Source organism: Electrophorus electricus, chromosome 13, assembly GCF_013358815.1.
Source record: "Electrophorus electricus isolate fEleEle1 chromosome 13, fEleEle1.pri, whole genome shotgun sequence".
NCBI classification, from domain to species: Eukaryota; Metazoa; Chordata; class Actinopteri; order Gymnotiformes; family Gymnotidae; genus Electrophorus; species Electrophorus electricus.
Genome location: NC_049547.1, coordinates 246,657 through 267,246, shown reverse-complemented (window position 1 = coordinate 267,246; position 20,590 = coordinate 246,657). Strand labels below are relative to the sequence as shown.

Below are 20,590 nucleotides of genomic sequence, written 5' to 3'. Positions count from 1 at the left end.
GGAGCAACATCACAGTGAGGACCACTAATGTCAGCACACAATGAAATATTACATTTAAAGCATTTCAGACGCTCTTACCCAGAGCGACTTACAGAAGTGCTTTGTCATTTCCTAATACAACAAACACATCCTAGTACAGTACAGTAGGTTAGAGTCCAAGATACCAGTGAACTAGTAGGTTACTAACAGCAGGTTAGTCACAGTGTTTGCCACAGGAAAAAAAAGCTGCTGTTAGTGGTAATGCTAACCCTTCACTACTCTGCCTAAATGCCAGCGCTCTTGCGCTGTTCTCAGGTCAGTAGTAATTGGCGCTGATGTATCTGAAGTAAAAGGCTTGTTTCTCTGTTTCTGCTGAAGCGTCATTCTGTTCTCACAGCCGCGGTGTTCAGCCTTCATCTATTATTCATGAGTCTCGTCCCACACAACAATTATGACAGATTTATTTCTCTTTCTGAGCAGCACCGTGTGCAATTTGCTCTCCTCCCCCTGCACACACACACACACTCTCACGCGCACTCTTACACGGACGCGCTCTCACATGCACGCGCGCACTCTTACATGCACACACACTCTCTCATTTGCGCAAATATGCATGCGCTTGTGCGCACACTCATGCATATGTTTGCATACACACACACACGCGCGCACACGTATGCTTGCGTGTGCGTGCACACACACTCACACACAGACTACACTGCATGTGCCTCCTGACTGTAGTGGGCACACACTGGTCAGCGGATCCTGGTCTGTCTAAGTGTGACCGATGTGATTATCACCGTGTTCATGTTCATTTGCTGATGTTCCAGCTTGTACCCTTTTTCCCCTTGTCACAGAACATTTGTACGGGTGCCTTTTTGTCCTGCCGGTCGTCATGGTTTCTGGATCCATTTGCATTCATTATGTTCTGTCTGCTGGCTCTCCTGGGATGAGCATGGCCATGTTCCTACACTGAGCTCAGGGCCTGACATGTATTTGTGAGAGGCAGGCAAGCGACTTCCACGATCGTGTGTGTTGGCGGATCCTGGATTGGCACTTTGACTTCCTGCCAAAGGCACTTTCTCCAGAGTTCAGACTTGTGTGTTCTAGCCAGGATTTCTGACCTCGGGTGAACGTGTCAGTTTCTTTAGGCTGAAGTGTTCGTACTTCATCTCCGGGACTTATTCCTGCTCGCGTCTCCTAATGCTGTAACTGAGCCCACAGGTTCTGTGTTGGAGATGGAGCTGGATACTAGCATGGTTAGCATGGAGGCGGGAGGGTTTATAGGACGGGAAGCCTGCCTGCCCTCCTGTTGCAACACCCACACGCTTGTCCAGACACCCACTCCCATGCCAAAGACGTAAGAGACGTATGCATTACACGCATTGGAGTGTCCATCAAGGACATGGCAGTTTAGAGACATGAGGTGCTGGTGGGGTGTAATGTGATAGATTCCAGAACCCGCACATCCCCTGAACGTGGCAGTGGAGGGAAAATACTACTGTTTGTTTCCCTTATACCTGAATGTTTTCCACCAGTTTGGTGAGACGGTGTGACGTTTCCCTCCAAACGCCTGACGTTGAGCTGAGTGCTGGGCTTGTCTGTGTCCAGACATGCTGTCTATGTGTGTTGATTTGTAGACCTCTGTGAGTGTCGTGCACAGGGTGTTGGGAAGGCCTGATGTAGTGGCTTTCTCCTCTCTCCTCCTGTGTTGGGTCGGGGGTAATAAATCCCCAGCGGTTCTTCCTCCACAGATGTTCAGTACAGCTTGGTTGACCTTCTCTACAGGCCAGCAAGCCTCTAATAATCACTATAGTGATGACCCATGACACAGGGTGGAGATTTGCCACTCCCCTTCCGATATGACCGTTTTTCCGAGCCGCTGAGTGGACTGTAAACTGCACAGATGCTGAACGGACACGTTTGAGCGTTTCCACACCTCAGCCGTTTCTCTCGTAAACACCTTTTCGTCCTCCCTGTTGGATGGTCACTTTGTGTGCGCAGGAGAAGGGGGGGTGTGGGAGGTGAGAATAAAAAACTGTCTTGTCAAATGAATTGCATCTACTCACACATTTCTGTTGGCGGGATGACATCTACACGATGTTGTGTGTTCTCGGCTCGGGGCCCGCGTGTGACTGCAGAGGGTGCTGGGTAATTCTCCCTGCTAGCTGTGAGGGAAAACCCCGCACCGATGATCTGTCTCGCACACCTTGCTCCCCACGCACCTGATTACTGATGTCCTGGAATAAAACGTTCCTGTCTGTGAGACTGGAAACAGTGACTGATTTGGCACGGTTATGCTGCTCACCCAGGGACGTTTGGTTACGTACGTATTGAAGCGTTAGAAAAACGCACAGCCTGGTCCTGAAATGATTTCTATGTGGTTTTGTAATGTTCACCATTCATCTGTTTTATAGGCCAGTGCAGAATAGCAAGACTCAATTTCAATGAGTGCTGCCTCCACCTTGGTGTGTGTTGTTTTTTTAATTTGTTTTTTTTTCTCTATTTATTTATTTATTTATTTTTATGCGTGCAGTTGTGTGTGTTGAATGTCATCTTCTCATTGCTGCCAGAGTGCAGCTTCTGGTGATGAGAGGTTCCACGTTCCCATCCATTCCCATCTAAATCCTGTTCTGGTTCCGTGGTGAGTCACTGAGTTGATTTCAGGCAGAGATTTAATTCTCCCCCTTGACAGCGTGCTGATCCCGGCTGGGATGGTGTTACCTCCAGTGTGCTGTGGGGTCATTCCTTCGCTGTGGTGGTCTCCCAGCTCTTCCTGTCTCTCTGGACACCACTCTGTCCACTGGAGCTGGTCTTGTGCTGGAATGCCATCTGTGTTCTTCACACCATGATGACATTTACACTGAACTGGGTCAGAACAAAGTGTCCTGTCACACACTTAAGGGGGCAGTCACCACCTCAACTCCCAGTCTGTCGGGGACGAGGAGCTGCTCCTGGTCTCCTGATCTCCAGTCCATCGCTGAGTTTCAGGGTTGTGTAGTCAAGGCGACCTATTGTTTGTTTTCTGCAGCAGGGGCACGTCAGATCGAAGTTCCTTATTTAAATGCTTTGGAAAAGTTGAACCAAAGCGCTGAGCGAATAACCCTGTGTGGAATTCAAGTGTGATTTTATAGCCACTTTACCTTCCTTGCATTCTGATTTGTGCTTAACGGGCCAGAAAGATTAAATAAAGCTTTCCAAGAGGCATCTGATCCAGGAAGCGGAGATGTACGAGCCAGGACTAGGTATTCAAGTCAGAACTTCTTTGGGTACGAATTTCTCACTGCTAACACAGGATGGCATCATTGAGAGACATGAGGCTGTAGCCCACGCTCTGGTACCCACGCTCTGGTGCCCACCTTTTCCTGAAGCATTTGAGTTTGTGACACACACATTGCCGTGCTCAGCTCTCTGTTCCTGTTATGTGGCAGCTGTTGAGATGATTACTGGCTTTGTGTGTGTGTGTGTGTGTGTGCGTGCAGTTCTCTCAGGAAAAACCCTGGAGACATTGTTGTTGTTGACTCTTCTTTTATTGTTGGAAATCTAGTTACATTATGTTTTTAAATTGACAACAAATGACTGTTTGTTTCCCTTTTCATTTACGTCTGTGTCTGTGTGTGAGGGATCCAGTCATAATGAAGAACACAAACCAGAAAGTTCCTTTTTCCTTCCACTTTAGGGGCATACTGTCTACCACTGACTGTCTGATGTAGCAACACCTGCCCTCCTTCAGTGTGCTTTTACATGCAGCGGGTGGTGATCAGGACCCTTCTCTCATGGGTGGTGTTCTGACGGGATCAGGACCCTTCTTTCATGGGTGGTGTTCTGACGGGCTCTCCTCTCATACGTGCGCCCCCTGTGCTGGTCCTGTGAGCAGGCATCTTCTCAGCCTACACGTGGATCCAGGAATCTGCAGGCTGGTTAGATGGTTGTCACACGGCCAGCGTGGCTCCAGCACATCTGAGCACGTTTCTGGTCGTCTGCAGAACTTTTCAGCTGCCCAGAGGTCTGCCCCTCCCCGAGAGATCCCCCCCCCCCCCCCCAGTTCAGAGACTTTGTGGTTATACATCATTTTTCCTCACTTAACCCAATAAGACCAACAGAATGCTTCTTCCCAAACACATTTACTGTAAGTGTAAACAGCAGTTCTGATCTACTCCATGCTTCGCTGGTCAGTTTCAGTGTACAAAATTCCTGGTTAATGTTCCGTTTGTAGTTCCGTGAGCTCCGCGTGGGCAGTGTCCTAGACGTGTAGACCAGGGCATGAATCCCATCCTGTCACGAACACGATCCAAATGTGGTGGAATTGAAGCTAAAAACAGCAGCCTTGCAGCTACTTGTCCTTGTAAACTGGGTGTGGAGTTTTGCACTGTACTTCCTACCAGGGTGAATAATGCATGTATATTGGCCAACATCAGCGTTAATAGTGGAGTTTTCTTTTTTACTGGCTGGTGTTCTGGCCTGGATCCTGGCATCTGAGGTTGAACACGATGCTTTTACAGACGGACACCATTTCAATCGTCCTTTTTGTTTTTGCTGTGATGATTTACAGTCCTGAAGGAGCCCGACCCACTCAGATCTCCTGGTGCCACTTGTCCCTGCGGTGCGTGTTGCCTTAGTGGCTGCTGCAGCAGGAGACATGTAGACGGAGGCCACTTAAGCTCGGAAATCTGTGCAGGAAGCGCAGACGGTCGGCGGGAACGCGGGTTAGCCGCTGAGGTTAATTTACAACCCCGGTGTTTATGTGGCTGTGCCCCATAAATCTCCTGAGGACACCAACGCCAAGCCCTGATGCTTTTCCCAGAGACTCTTCATGAACGTCTCTAAATAAGCTTATACATTTAAAAGAATCTCTGGCTTTATTAGGAGATTAAGTCGTCGTCTCATAAAGGAAACGGCTGTCTTTGCATGACTCTCTCACTTCCGTTCCCAGCTGAGTTTCTCATTACGAAAGTCATCCTAAAAGATGGCAAAGTAGAGAAAGGGATAAATATTTAACCCCCCCCCCCCCCCTCTGGAACACACAGAAGGTAACGGCCCATGTGCTGCGGACTGTGCTACATTAGCTCTGTGTCTCCCGGGCTGCTCACAACACCCATCCAGACTGGTACCATAGAGGACGTGGCACCTGGCCTGGCTATGACCTCACGTGGCCTCTGTCCTGCACCCCTCCACCCTACCACTACTGCCAAGGCTTCAGATTTGTCTGCAGAAGTCAGGTTTACACAACATCTATTGGGAAGTGGAGATGTCATAGTTCCTTACTGTGTCCTCGCACACTGCTTGGACAAATAGGACCTTCCTTCTCCTCTTACTCCTGAACTGGCATGAAAGATCAACATAGAATCAACAAACACTCCACACCGGAGCTCTGAATCACTGCACACCAGGGAAAAAAAGCTTAGAGCTCTGCACCATAGACTGGAAGCTTGCTGAGAGGGACCACATTCCTGATGGTCACGTAGCCGGCTGGGGTTATACCAACCCACGCCGTGTAGTCCTGCAGGCTGGAATCACTAGGTTTAATTAAAGAGGGTTTGTGCCACACGCTGACGTCTGAGAGGGGTTTGTAGCTCTGCTGGTGCAGACATGGGGCAGATGGTGTCCGCGGTCGACCTGTGGACCTCGCTGGTCTTGCGCTGGGGCGACTTCTAAAAGGTTAGATGTGTTACGAGACTCTGCTCTCCCACGCTTTGCCTGTTTCCTGCATCTCTGCTTTTCATTTTCCGCTAAAAGAAAGTTTTGTTTGGTGTAATGCAGAAGATTAATAGCCTGCGTTGCTCTCCAGCTGAGGATTTGCTGTGTCTAGCCGACGTGGCGGAGACAACCGTGAGAGTGCAGTGAGCAAATGTCTAAAGATCCCTCGCGCCTCACAAACGCACCTACGACGCTTGCAGGTCTTTGTGAATCCCGCCAGACGTCATGGCCCACACGGGTGTGAGCTGACGCTGGGGACCTCGGCACAGCACATCCGGGTCCGGACAGGCTCCTTCTCTCTGGAGCTCTGTCTACTGGGTCTCATGGGCGGATTGGATATTGTGCAGGAACATCCTGAGGAAAGGTGTGTGGTTTTTCCACAGACCCTCAGACTGGACCTCCGTGAGATCGGAACTGCAGAGCCACGCGTGCACAGAAAGCAGAATGGGACACCCCAGTCGGACGAGTCCAGGTCACCTGTGCCTCACTCTAGAGCTGCTCCATATGTGAACATGCACTCCTACGCTCTCACAACAACCTCTGTCTTGCCACTCTGAAACTGTAGTGATGAGTCCTGCCAGACCAGGGTTGCCAACTTTTCCCAAAACCCCTGGAATCGGATTTTGTTAGATGTGATGGTATTTGAAATGTGGCCAGTGGAGGGTGGGAGAAATTTCCAAGAAATTCGGGCCTCGTTGTAATTCCTGGTTTGACTTGAACAAAAGATCTTGGGTTTTTCTCTCTCTCTCTCTCTCCCTGTTTTGCATGTTCCCAGAAGCTAGACTTCTGCCAAAAGGTGGAGCAAAACCCCCAGCAGGAGTCGATCACATTCTTGGCTAGTCAACTCTTCTGATGTGTCTCCCTCGCCCTGCTGGGCATATGCAATCAGTGTTGGTTCACAACATGTGATGAGCTCATCCTGAAACCTCATTACACACAAACAAACATGTGTTTTCCCAAACTAACCCAAACTGCAAAGTGTCTCTCAAAATTTGTTTTTGAAAATGTGCGACTCATAGAAATGAGAGTTTAATATTCTATTGTGTCAGAGTCGCACGCTGTGTGCTGGCGTGGTAACGCCCAGATCTGTCTGTCTGCTTCCTGCAGATGTTCCTGATGTTCCTGATGTTTCTCTTTCATACTTTTCCCTCCTTTCCCATTATGGTACATTATGAAGTCCAGTATGCCCTTTAAATCCAGTTAGTCTGTTTTCCAGTAGAAGAGCTTCTCCAGCAGACTGGTTCACATGGTACTGGGAAGCCCCTGCTGGTCAGGGGTCCTGCTTGTAAAGGATGTTGGATCTCAGTTGGACCTCCTCCATACATATTAACTTCCTTTCACTCATACTACTCCCTTCCCTGCCTCTCTCCCACTATTTCTGTGAATCTCTCTCTCTGCCCCTCTTTCACTCTCATTCATTTCTCCACATTTTTATCCACCTTTTATCTTTGTGTGTGTTTGTGTGTGTGTGTGTGTGTGTGTCTTTGAGTAAGAAGTGCATGGTTAGAAAAGCACAGCATGTACAACAAATTTGCTGACGTGGTCCGGCGCCGGTGCGAGATGTTGGCAGTGGAGACGACGAGGCATGCAGGAAACATGCCTCTCTGAAAGTGTTTAATGTCGGGCTTCCGCGTGGTGGTTTCATAGCCACCCTTGATGAGCCTTCCCGAATGAGAATTGTTGATATGTGGTCAGCGTTCCGAGTCTCTGCGGGGGCTGTTGCTGGATAAGACGCAATAGGTCCATCTGCTGCTGACTCCGACAGGAACTCCCCCCTTCCAGCCCTGATGCATGTTACCATAGCAACGCAGATTTCAGGGGCGAAAGGGAGGCTCATCTTTGGAAAGTTACATATCTGTTCCACCACGTCCCCTATGGGGGGGAGCGGCTTTGCGATAATCATCTTTTCAAGTCGGAGCGGAAGTGTGGGATGAGGAGAAGACGACCTCTAGAGGGATTGGGGTTTATTTTTTATTCCTCCCTACCACAGTACTCCCCTCCCCCACCCACCCCTGACATTCCTACCATATCTTTTTATCTTCACGCACAACCTAAGACTGTGTAGGTGGTTGAGCGGGTGTGTGTATCCCCATGATGTTCTGTCATCATCTCTGCTGCGACGCCTCAGAGGTCGTTGGAAGCCTGAGCTCAGTGTGTTGTTAGCGGCGTGTGGATTTGCTGACACAACTCTCCCTCCCACCCAGAGCACTGCGTGAGCTTGATATCCTCCTTCAAACTCGACTCACCGTTGTCTTTCATCTTGCAATCCACCGATTTCTCTGCTAGCGGGTGTCTGGTTCCTCATCTGGTTCCTTGTCAGGTTCCCCTCCTCTAACGCTGGATAAACTCACGTAACACAGCCGCTGCTGGCCCTCCCATGTCTTTACTGAAGTTCTTGACATAACTTCTGAATTATTGATCATGTTTGTAAAGTTTTTCTTTTCCTGCTGCATGCACACTTTCACCACAGTAACAGCATAACAGTGCAGGCCGTGGGACAAACCCTGTGACCTCCGTCACACTAGCCAGGTGAGCTCCAGCTGACCCGCTCAGGGACCAGCTCTCGGGTTGTGCGCTCCCCTGGGTCACGCTGCACTCCACCGGAAGGGAGTTCACCACGAGACTGAACTCAGGAAGTTTGTGAAAATGACTGAATATTCCTACGGTTTCAACATTTAAGTGCTGGAGGAGTTTGTCTGTTTTGGATTATGTTAATCAGACTGAGAGATAATACAAGATCGGTCTTGTTGATGGACTGTGGTAGGAAGCAGGTCAGGACTGAGAGATGGAACTCTCTCTCACACTCACTCACTCACAGCCTCACTCTGCCTCACTCTCTCCTCTTCATCAGGCAGCAGGCAGGTCTACACTCTACCACACGCTCTATTTCACCATTTCTGGCCTGTGTGATCATCTGCCTTCCTCAGTCCTCTTCATTCTTAAAGTTTGTTCAGTGTGCTGTTTCCAGGAAGATGACTGAGACGCTATTGTAGCTTTGAACTGTCCACACAATCTACTTCAAAGTGCTGCTGCTGCTGCTTTAGAAGTCTCTGAACACCTTGAGGTCTGATCTCGTTTCTGACGTGTGAAGAGGTTTATCTGCTCTGCAGTCCTTTTTGACCTTCACCGTCCTGAAGTCCAAACAGTTCTTTGCTCTTGTGACTTGGATTCACATCTTTCCTTTAATCATTGTGATTTATCTGTTTTCATTTTCTCTGTTTTATGTTGAGTTCTGTGTGTTTTGTGGCATTTGTGTGTGTAAAGTGCATCTGTGTGAATGAACTGTACTCCACAAATAAACCCACCTGTCACCAGAAGCAGCGATTTAGCTCAGAAGCTATTTACCTAAACAAATTTGATTCGTTTCAATTAAAATCCAGAAAATTTATCTTTTTGCTGTTGATCTTTGTTATGCCACATTAAACCTGGTGCCCACAGTGTTGAAAACATCCTTCGTTCTTTTGGGTGAGACACAGACCTGCAGTGTTGGGGCTCGGCTTGTTCAATGGTGTGTGTGTGGTGACCAGGACGAATTCTTGGATTTATAATGCTTTCCCTCAAAGGTTTGACAGGTGGGGTTCCTAAAGGGCTTTTAAAGTTCTTCTCCTGTGAGCCTGAGGTATGTGAAGTCCTCTTCAATCTTGTTGAGGTCACTCTTGTCAGGAACAGGGAGAGGGATGTGTGTGGTGTGATGGTGGTAGTAGCTCATAACTGATGCCACTAAATCATTCATAACTCAGGATATTATCAAGGAACACGCACATGTTCATTTACAGCATTTAGCTGACACTTTTATCCAAAGCGACTTACAATTGAGGGTTAAGGGGCTTGCTCAGGGGCCCAACAGTGGAAACCTGGCAGTGGTGGGACTTGAACTGGCAACCTTCTGATTACTAGTCCAGTACCTTCACCACTGAGACACCACTGCCCCAGATACATACGTCACATACACACACCCATTCTAAGACTAAGAAGTAGATGAGTGACTTGTTGTGACCTTTGTGTAACACATTGACCTTCCTCTGATTACCTACAAAGGTTGTTGATCTGAGTTTACTGATGTACCACACACACTTATACACACCCCTGTGTCCACATGATGAAACAACTCTCTCTCTCTGTGTGTGTGTGTGTGTGTGTGTGAGTGGTCCAATCTTGTTCCCTGCTGTGAGTGTGTGCGCGCGCTTGCGCTCAGACTCATGCTCCTCCTGCTGGTTGTCGCCGCCCCCAGCCTTTGACATCTACATCCGCATGTACCCAGTTTAACCCCCACAGTGTTCTTTAGAAGATTGGCTGTATAAGCTCCACCTTCTCTTCTGGACTGTGACCTTTCACAGTGCCTCAGACAAGATGGCAGGCAGCACTATCACTAGCGCACTAGCATTAGCACTGGAACTCTAGTGCTCTAGTATTACCCCTGCTTTGCTCTCGGAGTCGTTTCTGAGATCCTGTCCAGTGTGACGACCTCCCATCTCACACTGATTATATGCAGTAGTTCATATGTTGGTCATATTGATGGTACATCAGTTTGTTGGGTTGTACTGCTGCAGCTGGGGGCTAACAGAGGCAACGTGGGTGGAGCTCGCCCTGGTCTGTGGGAATACAAGTTTGACTGGCCTGCGTATAATTAAAAATCTCCTTGTCCTTTGATAGTCAGGATAAATATGCAAACCTATAAAATAATTTTCCCCAATGTTTACATTTTTCATTTAGGTTCTTAAACTACCAGGTGTTCGTGATGGCTGTTCTGTAGTTCAGACATATTACAATAACTGTTCTGTAGTTTTTACTGGAGAACATCCAGCAGATAAATCACTGGAGGTGAGGGGAGGGCTCGGCCTTTCTGACCTCATAGTGAAGCCCTGCACGTCTGAAGGATGTGAGATATGACAGGACAACGTGGACAAGGCTGCTGATCTCTGCGCTCGCTTCTGTGTTTTCTGACCCTCAGTGTTTGCTGTCTCAGCCCAAGTTCTGGGCCGTGGAGGTGACGTCACTGTGCCTGAGGACCAAACTGGAAAGGTCCAGCTCACGGAGGGTGGAGAGAGCGATGATGCAGACGCAGGTAGGAGCACGCACGCACGCGCGCGCGCGCGCAAATTAAGCCACAGTAACAGATTATGACAGACTTGTGATCAAACGTGTGTGTGTGTGTGTGTGTGTGGAGAATGACTGCTTCCTGTTTCTGAACGGATGTTTGTTGGGCTTGCTTCGCTCCAGGTCCTCCCACTGGCTACAGCTCAGGGCCAATAAGACAGAGCAGCACTATCTGGGAAGTGGGTTTGTGTGGTCTGTGCTCTGCACACTGTTTTGTTGCTCTGTGCGTGTGTGTGTGTGTGCGGGGTTCATTCTCTTAAAGGATGTTGTCTGGTTCAGAACACTTGGACACAACTGCACATTTGTTTCCTTGAGCACCGGTGATGATAATGTCGTCCAGATTGTTGGCCTCCGAGGGCTCAACGTCCGCCGTCACAAACCCGTTTCACAAGTCACTCGGGGGCTGGACGGGGGGGCATGAGACACACACAGGTGCACCAGCATCGACCACAGAGCAAGAGGGACATCCAGAACCGACTGTGTTCGGACGTTCCCGACTGTGCTTTCGGAGTGTGTTCAGACGCTCCCAAGTGTCCCCACCACAGCAGTCCGGGGACATCCCACTAGGGACGTCTCACCGACAGACAGCAGCTGTCTGGTCTGTCCGCACGAATGAACATATAGAAATTGTGGCGAGGAAAGAAACATAAGATCTTTCTTTGTGTTTTATTTATCGGTGGAGGGAGACAGTTTCTGTTTTGTCTTTAGAAGTGTTAATGTCTGAAAGGATGAAGAACAGGAACAGAGGAGGGGCGGATGTCACATGATGTTCTTTCAGATTGGAAGGGCTAGTCTTGTGTCCTGTGAAGTATAGGACATGGTCATGTGTCCTGTCATAATTTCATTTTCTTTGGAGAATAAGCTGTCTCCTCTTTGGACATGAGGAAACCAATCACAGTCAGGGGCCAAGTCATGGCGAATCACAACTAGGGTCTTCTCTGTTCCACTGTGCCCATGTAGTGGGTGAGGGTCTCCTGCAGAGAGGGGAGTGCTGTATGAATCCTCTTCCTGCTCTACTCTGACTGTCCATGACATCCACAACTCTGTTCAGCATCCAGACAGCACAAAGGAGAAAGTGGATGTGAGCGGGTTTCTTTCACAGTGGTGTGGTGAAATCAGACCAGTCTGCCTCCGGGTCTGGTGAGAGGTTCTGTGTACAGCCACGCCACTAATGATGTCTTGGATAAAGTAGATTTATCAGAGAGAGATTTCAATTTCTTCCCGTAATTGGCAACGTCCCTGAAACAGAGGCGTGGGGCTTAAATCCCTGATATGGATTTGGATTTCTCGGTGTTGGGTTAAACAGCAGTCTCAAAGTGAATGCCGGGACGTAATCCCAAGCCTGACTGACCCCCCCCAACGCTTCCACACACATTCCCTTTAGCCTTCGACTAATTCAGTGGGAGTAGGAGGGCAAGTCTCATCTGCACAGATAACACTGGCTATGCTTCTTCATGCATGTGTTGCCCATTAATGGGGATTAAAGGACCTGTGTGTCTGTTCATCAAAATCAATTATGCTGAAATATGACCTTTGTCACCTATTAAGGGCAATTCTTGGTGTTTTTGGCATGCTACTGCTAGACGTGTTAACATGCGTCACTAAACACATTAGTGAACATGCGAACTCAGTCGATCTTACTTAAGTGTCCTGTTGGCATGACTACCAGCTGTTTCATTTGTAATGAGTTTTATTCCCAGGTTGTAATTTGTAATGAGTTAGTAATTCTCTGTTGTATTCTATTATTATTATTATTATTATTATACATTGGCGTGTGTGTGTGTGTGTGTGTGTGTGTGTGTTGCGGGTGAGGTCTGAGGTTCCTTTTTTCCCTTCGTCATTTGGAAATTTCATTTCCTCACAAGTTTGTTTTGGAGCTTCTACTTAAGTTGGAACAACCCCCCCCGAGCAATGTGCTATGAGGGTAGGGTTAGCATCATTGCAGTGGAAAACTGAATGCGTGTTTCATTTTATGAATGTCATTTTCACAGTTCTGTAGTGCTGGTGTTTCCGTCGGTTACAGGAACGTTCTGGATCAGTGCCGGTATGACGGTATGGAATTCGGGAGGATCGGACGCATTTCGGCCACTTTTTTCCCTGCTGTGATGTAATCACAGATGTGAGTGTGTGTCGCTGCAAGTCTGACAGATGGAATGTTGATTTATATCTCCCTGTCTGCCAAGGTTGACTGGAACGTTGCCGTCGGCATTATGGCTTTCCGCATCGTTCTGGTGGAGATCCCATACGCAAGTGCCTCTGGTCTTGATTCAGCTCAGGTGGCCACGTGGCGCCTGATCGGGAAACAAACACTCGTGTATCTCATGCATGCAACTGGAGCATGCACGGGACGTGCGCAGTGTTGACGGGCAGATCGCCTGGTCATCCGTCTCAGGACTGTCCCGTCAGGATGGGTTCAGCACGTCCTCATGTCCATGTGATCAGTCAAAATGTTTTCCTTTCCTGGCATGTTCAGACAGCTTTATAATATGTTAAACTCCTCCTGGTCCAACACACATCAGACTCAGATAGTATCGCATCATCCAGATTATGTCCTGCAGAAATGCCACAGAATTTCCATTATGGTGAGCTACAGCAGATTAGAATATACATATGTGTGTGAAATCTGATAATTATGAATAGTGGATGTTGTAGTATTTATAGTATCTATGGGTGTGCAAATATAGGACTAGTGGAAAAAAACATAAACAATTGAGGCTGACCTTCAAATAAAAGGTTGTTGACATGCACCGTGTGTGTGCGTGCGTGCTTATGTCTGGTGTGTGTTTTTTCCTGTGCCCTGTGGCTTTCTTTTGTAATCGACGCTGATCCTCTTGTAATGAGGCTGTCTGCATTTACCAGGAAAACGCAGCAGTGATGAGGCGTCAGTAGGATACGCATGACTGAGCGCCCTTGGTTACTAGATATTGTCATAATCTGAAACGTTTTGGGTGAACTGCCAGTGTGTGTGTGTGTGCTGGTGTGTGAGTGGGTGTAGCCCTGCAGGGGTCTTATTTCAGAGTCTCCATGGTAACACGTCAGACATGAAGCCTTTGTTTGGGTTCGTCACATGTCACTTCTTTACTTTTCAAATTCATATTTAAAAAAAGAAAATCTTGATGTTTCTCTGTTGCCTCATTTCCCGTCATTGTCTCATCATCATTGGTCTCAGGGACAAATAATTCCAGCTGTACTCTCATCCGCCTCCATCCTTCCCCCCACGTCCTCTCTGTCCCTCTCTTCCACTCTCTCCATCACCTATGGCCTGACTTTGTGTGTGTTTTGTAAGTGATTTCATGTTTAAACCCTCATCTCCTGCGTATGTATGTCTTCCAGACGCTGGTGGACTTCTTCAGTGAGAAGACGTGTCCAGTACAGGAGAGACTGAAGATCTTCTACAGCTGCCAGGCACCACCACACTGGAGCATACAGGTACTGGACCCTCAGTCTGGGTCACCTCGCTCCCAGTCAGAACAGAGAAGGAGACAGAGAAGCAAGCTGCTAAAAGACTTGGCAGGGTTGGAGAAAAGGAGCAAAACTGAAAAAGGGGGGAAAAACATCAAGAGATGGTGAGGAGGAGATGGAAAGATGGAGAGATGAAGGCAGAGGGAGGGAGGGATGCAGAGAGCAGACGAGCACGTGACATTGTAATAAGGAGGAACAGCAATAAAGCTGGAATTGAAGAGCCTAGAGCAGCCGCAGGCGCGCGCGTGTGTGTGTGTGTGTGTGTGTGTGTGTGTGTGTGTGTGTGTGTGTGTGTGTGTGTGTGGAGGGCAGAAATCTTTCAGAGATGGGAAGAGAATTCAGAAATCACTGGACTTGCTTACAGAATGAATCTGTCTGCTATAAATGTGAAGAAATGTTGCATTAGCATCTGCCATTGTACAGGGACCAGGCTGTGGGGGGGGCTAATCTGATACGCAAATGAGACACACATCCCTCTCTCTCTCTCTCTCTCCCTTCCTTTTTCCCTCTCTCTCTCTTTCTCTCTCCCTCTCGCTCTCACTCTATTTCTATCACACTCCTACATCTCCCCTCTTGCGTGATCTCAGATTGTGACGCCAGTGACTAAATTTATGGATTTGCGGGTACCCATAATGCTTGTGGGACGTAATGTTCCATACAGGGTCAGGAGGATGCTGGGGTCACAGGGAGGTCGTGGAGTTGGCTTTTAGCAGTTTACACACAAACACATGATATTTCTGAAGGTGACCCAGACTAGTGAGAGTCACTGCTGGGATAAAGATGAGATGTAATGAGATATAATGTGGAAACATCAGCAGAAGTGTGGCATTGTGCGGAGGCCACGTTGTCTCGTTGGGGACTTTGGAGCAAACTTGCACGTGTATTCAGTCAGCAAGGTTTTTTCTCTGTGACTGTTCTGGTAATTTGGTCTGGATAAGACATCTGTCTGATGACAAGATTTAAATGCAAATTAAGGGTTTGTGTGTGAGAGAGAGAATTGTTGTGAATGAATGGATTTAAGTGAAGTCTGTTATGAGAGGCCCTTTTCAAACACACGTCCTCTAGTTATTTTGTTGTTTGGTGTTGTTTATAAATGTATACAGATCTTTGTTGAGCTGTACATGTTGGTTCCTCTCTCTCCAGAGACAGTTAGCCACTCTGCTAACAGATCTGGGTTTGACTAGCTCTGCTTTGCTGATCTATGAAAGACTGGAACTCTGGGAGGATGCTGTCGTCTGTCTGGAGAGGATAGGCCAGCACGGCAAGGTACACACACACACATACACACACACACTCTCGCGCGCGCGCACACACACATATATACACACACACACTCTCGCGCGCGCACACACACACATATATACACACACACACTCTCGCGCGCACACACACATATATATATACACACACACACACACACACACACTCTCGCGCGCGCACGCACACACATATATACACACACACTCTCGCGCGCGCGCGCGCACGCACACACATATACACACACACACTCTCGCACGCGCGCACACACACACATATATACACACACACTCTCGCGCGCGCGCGCACACACACACATATACACACACACACTCTCGCGCGCGCGCACACACACATATATACACACACACTCGCGTGCGCGCGCACACACATATATACACACACACACTCGCGTGCGCGCGCACACACACATATATACACACACACACTCTCGCGCGCGCACACACACATATACACACACACACTCTCGCGCGCGCGCGCACACACATATATACACACACACTCTCGCTCGCGCGCGCGCGCACACACATATATATACACACACACTCTCGCGCGCACGCACAAACATATATACACACACTCTCGCGCGCGCGCGCGCACACACACATATATACACACACACTCTCGCGCGCGTGCGCACACACATATATGCACACACACACTCTCGCGCACACACATATATACACACACACACTCTCGCGCGCGCGCACACACATATATACACACACTCTCTCGCGCGCGCACACACATATACACACACACTCTCTCGCGCCGCGCGCGCACACACACATATACACACACACTCTCGCGCGCGCGCACACACACATATATGCACACACATATATACACACACACTCGCGCGCGCGCACACATATATGCACACACATATATATATACACTCTCGCGTGCGCGCACACACATATATACACACACACATATATATACACACACACTCTCGCACACGCACAAACACATATATACACACACACTCTCGTGCGCGCGCGCACACACACATATATACACACACATATATATATATATATATATACACACACTCTCGCGCGCACACACACATATATACACACACACTCGCGCGCGCGCACACACACATATATATACACACACTCTCGCGCGCGCACACACACACATATATACACACACACACTCTCGCGCGCGCACACACACACATATATACACACACACACTCTCGCGCGCGCACACACACACACATATATACACACACACACTCTCGCGCGCGCACACACACATATACACACACACACACACACACACACTCTCGCACGCGCGCACACACACATATATACACACACACACACTCTCGCACGCGCACACACACACATATATACACACACTCGCACGCGCACACACACACATATATACACACACACACTCTCGCACGCGCACACACACACATATATACACACACACACTCTCGCGCGCGCGCTCACACACACACACTCTCGCGCGCGCGCACACACACACACATATATACACACACACACTCTCGCGCGCGCACACACACATATATACACACACACTCTCGTGCGCGCGCGCACACACACATATATACACACACATATATATATACACACACTCTCGCGCGCACACACACATATATATACACACACACACTCTCGCGCGCGCGCACACACACACATATATACACACACACACTCTCGCGCGCGCGCACACACACACATATATACACACACACACTCTCGCGCGCGCGCACACACACACATATATACACACACACACTCTCGCGCGCGCACACACACACATATATACACGCGCACACATATATACACACACACACTCTCGCGCGCGCACACACATATATACACACACACACTCTCGCGCGCACACACACATATATACACACACACACACACACACACACTCTCGCACGCGCGCACACACACATATATACACACACACACTCTCGCACGCGCACACATACACATATATACACACACACACTCTCGCGCGCGCGCGCTCACACACACACATATACACACACACACTCTCGCGCGCGCGCTCACACACACACATATATACACACACACTCTCGCGCGCACACACACACACATATATATACACACACACTCTCGCGCGCGCACACACACATATATACACACACACTCTCTCGCGCGCGCGCACACATATATACACACACATATATATACACACACACTCTCGCGCGCGCACACACACACACATATATACACACACACACTCTCGCGCGCGCGCGCACACACACATATATATACACACACTCTCGTGCGCGCGCGCGCGCACACATATATACACACACATATATATACACACACACTCTCGCGCGCGCACACACACACACATATATACACACACACACTCTCGCGCGCGCGCACACACACATATATACACACACACTCTCGTGCGCGCGCGCACACACATATATACACACACATATATATATATACACACACTCTCGCGCGCACACACACATATATACACACACACACTCTCGCGCGCGCGCACACATATATACACACACACACTCTCGCACGCGCGCACACACACATATATACACACACACACTCTCGCGCACGCGCACACACACATATATACACACACACTCTCGTGCGCGTGTGCACACACATATATACACACACATATATATATACACACACTCTCGCGCGCACACACACATATATACACACACACACTCTCGCGCGCGCGCACACACACATATATACACACACACACTCTCGCGCGCGCACACACATATATACACACACACACTCTCACGCGCGCACACACACATATATACACACACACACACACACTCTCGCACGCGCGCACACACACATATACACACACACACACTCTCGCACGCGCGCACACACACATATATACACACACACACTCTCGCACGCGCGCACACACACATATATACACACACACACACTCTCGCGCGCGCGCTCACACACACACATACACACACACTCTCGCGCGCGCGCACACACACATATATACACACACACACACTCTCACGCGCGTGCGCACACACATATATATACACACACACACACTCTCGCGTGCGCGCACACACATATATACACACAAACTCTCGCGCGCGCGCACACACACATATATACACACACACACTCTCGCGCGCGCGCACACACATATATACACACACACACACTCGCGCGTGCGCACACACACATATATACACACACACACTCTCGCACGCGCGCGCACACATATATACACACACACACTCTCGCGCGCGGCAACACACATATATACACACACACACACTCTCGCGCGCACACACACTCACGCACACACACATATATATATATATATACACACTCGCGCGCGCGCGCGCGCACACACGCGCACACACACATATTCACACACACTTGCGCACACACAGACACTCGCATGTACACACACATACACACACTCTCGCACACACTCTCGTGCGCACACACACATATATACACACACACTCTCACACATACATACACACCCACAACCGCATACGGCCATACTTACGTGGGGTTGATGGACATTTTGCTCTGTGTGACATCATGTGACCCTGGGAGTTGAGGCACCTCTGAGGCATTTAGTGTGATGTAATGCAACACTGACATCAGAGGGCTGACCTCATTCTGCACTGTTGTGCGTGCGTGTACATTCAAACATGCACTAAGAATCTTGACAGTAGCTCAGTTACAATCACCACTGTGGCAGTGATGGACACACCCACCTGGCTCCACCCACCTGGCAACAGTTTGTGTGTCTGTCTCAAACCTGATGACAACAGTCTCACTGAAATATAAACTCGTGCACAGACAAACTGGCTACCGTGTGAACACGCACACACATGCGCACAGACACACACACATGCGTGCGCGCACACACACTGCTCCTGTACTCTTCTCACATTACAGGAGCTCTCTGTCCTTCAGTCTGACCAGAGACGTCCAGGCTGATGATCCGAGACGGTTCTGAGATGTTTCTCTCCATGTGAACAACACTGCAGATATGAACAGGGACTTGGACATTTGTAAAGCTTCTTTGTGACATCTGTTGTAAAAAGTGCTATAAAATTAATTTTGATATGTATGAACACAGACACGTCCACCACTACCCTGTGGCATGGAGGAGACACCCTCCCTCCCCTCTCTCTGTCCTCCCCTCTCTCTGTCCTCCCCTCTCTCTGTCCTCCCGTCTCTCTGTCTGGCTTTTTCGCTTCCTCTTGTTCCTCTCACTTTCTGAATGCAAAGATGAATGAACTCTGAGAAATGGAATGCACGGGGGGCGGAGTCTGGTTTAGCCGCACTGGACTCTGTGTGTGTCTCTCTCTCTCTCTCTCTCTCTCTCTCTCTCTCTACCCACCATGTTTGTATTTGTGCTCAGTCCAAGAAAACGAACTGAAAATATTTACTGTAGGTGTGTCTGTGTATGTGTGTGAGGCGTCTGGTCCAGCTGTGCTGGGGTGGGTGGGGGTGGGTTGGGGTGTGTGTGTGTCCGCGTGTCCGTAACAATGAATAAAGTAGCCTGGACACAACCAAAAGATCAGGAGATTCCAACAGAGGTTTTGTTCAGTTTGGTCTGATGTCAATCTATGATGTGCTATAGATCTCAGCTAACCCTGACCCTAATCCTGACCCTCACAATAACCCTAACACTACACTAACCCTAACCGGTCAGAGCTAAAACAGATCACCACCTCTGTGGAGGACACACACACCTGTACGTCACCACACCTGAGGGTGGGAGAGGCTGTTTGATCCAGATTGGTCAAACGTATGACTGGACCACACTGGTGATCCCTGCTGGGTACCGTGGTGCTATTGGCAGGGAGATGCTGTTTGAGTGTTTTTGTGACCTGACGCCCTCATTTCTGCACAGATAGCAGCTCTGAGTTTTTAGAGCATTTTAACTACTAATTTGACATTGGTAAATGCTTTTTTCCTTTGCATATGTTTACTCTTTTCAGCCATGTGAAAACGAGCTAACACGACTTTTAAATCTTCTGAAGTTTCGATCGCAGTTTTGGGAG

General features: G+C 48.8%; 1 protein-coding gene across 2 annotated transcripts in view; it reads left to right on the top strand.

Moving 5' to 3' along the window:
- The window catches only part of ttc27 (tetratricopeptide repeat domain 27), a 55,655-nt gene that overhangs the window by 14,903 nt on the left and 20,162 nt on the right, over positions 1–20,590 (top strand). For both annotated transcript variants that reach the window (XM_035532763.1, XM_035532764.1), the window contains exons 10-12: positions 10,625–10,738; positions 14,104–14,199; positions 15,376–15,498. In XM_035532763.1, coding sequence (XP_035388656.1) covers positions 10,625–10,738; positions 14,104–14,199; positions 15,376–15,498 — 333 coding nt within the window. The remainder of the gene's footprint in view (positions 1–10,624; positions 10,739–14,103; positions 14,200–15,375; positions 15,499–20,590) is intronic.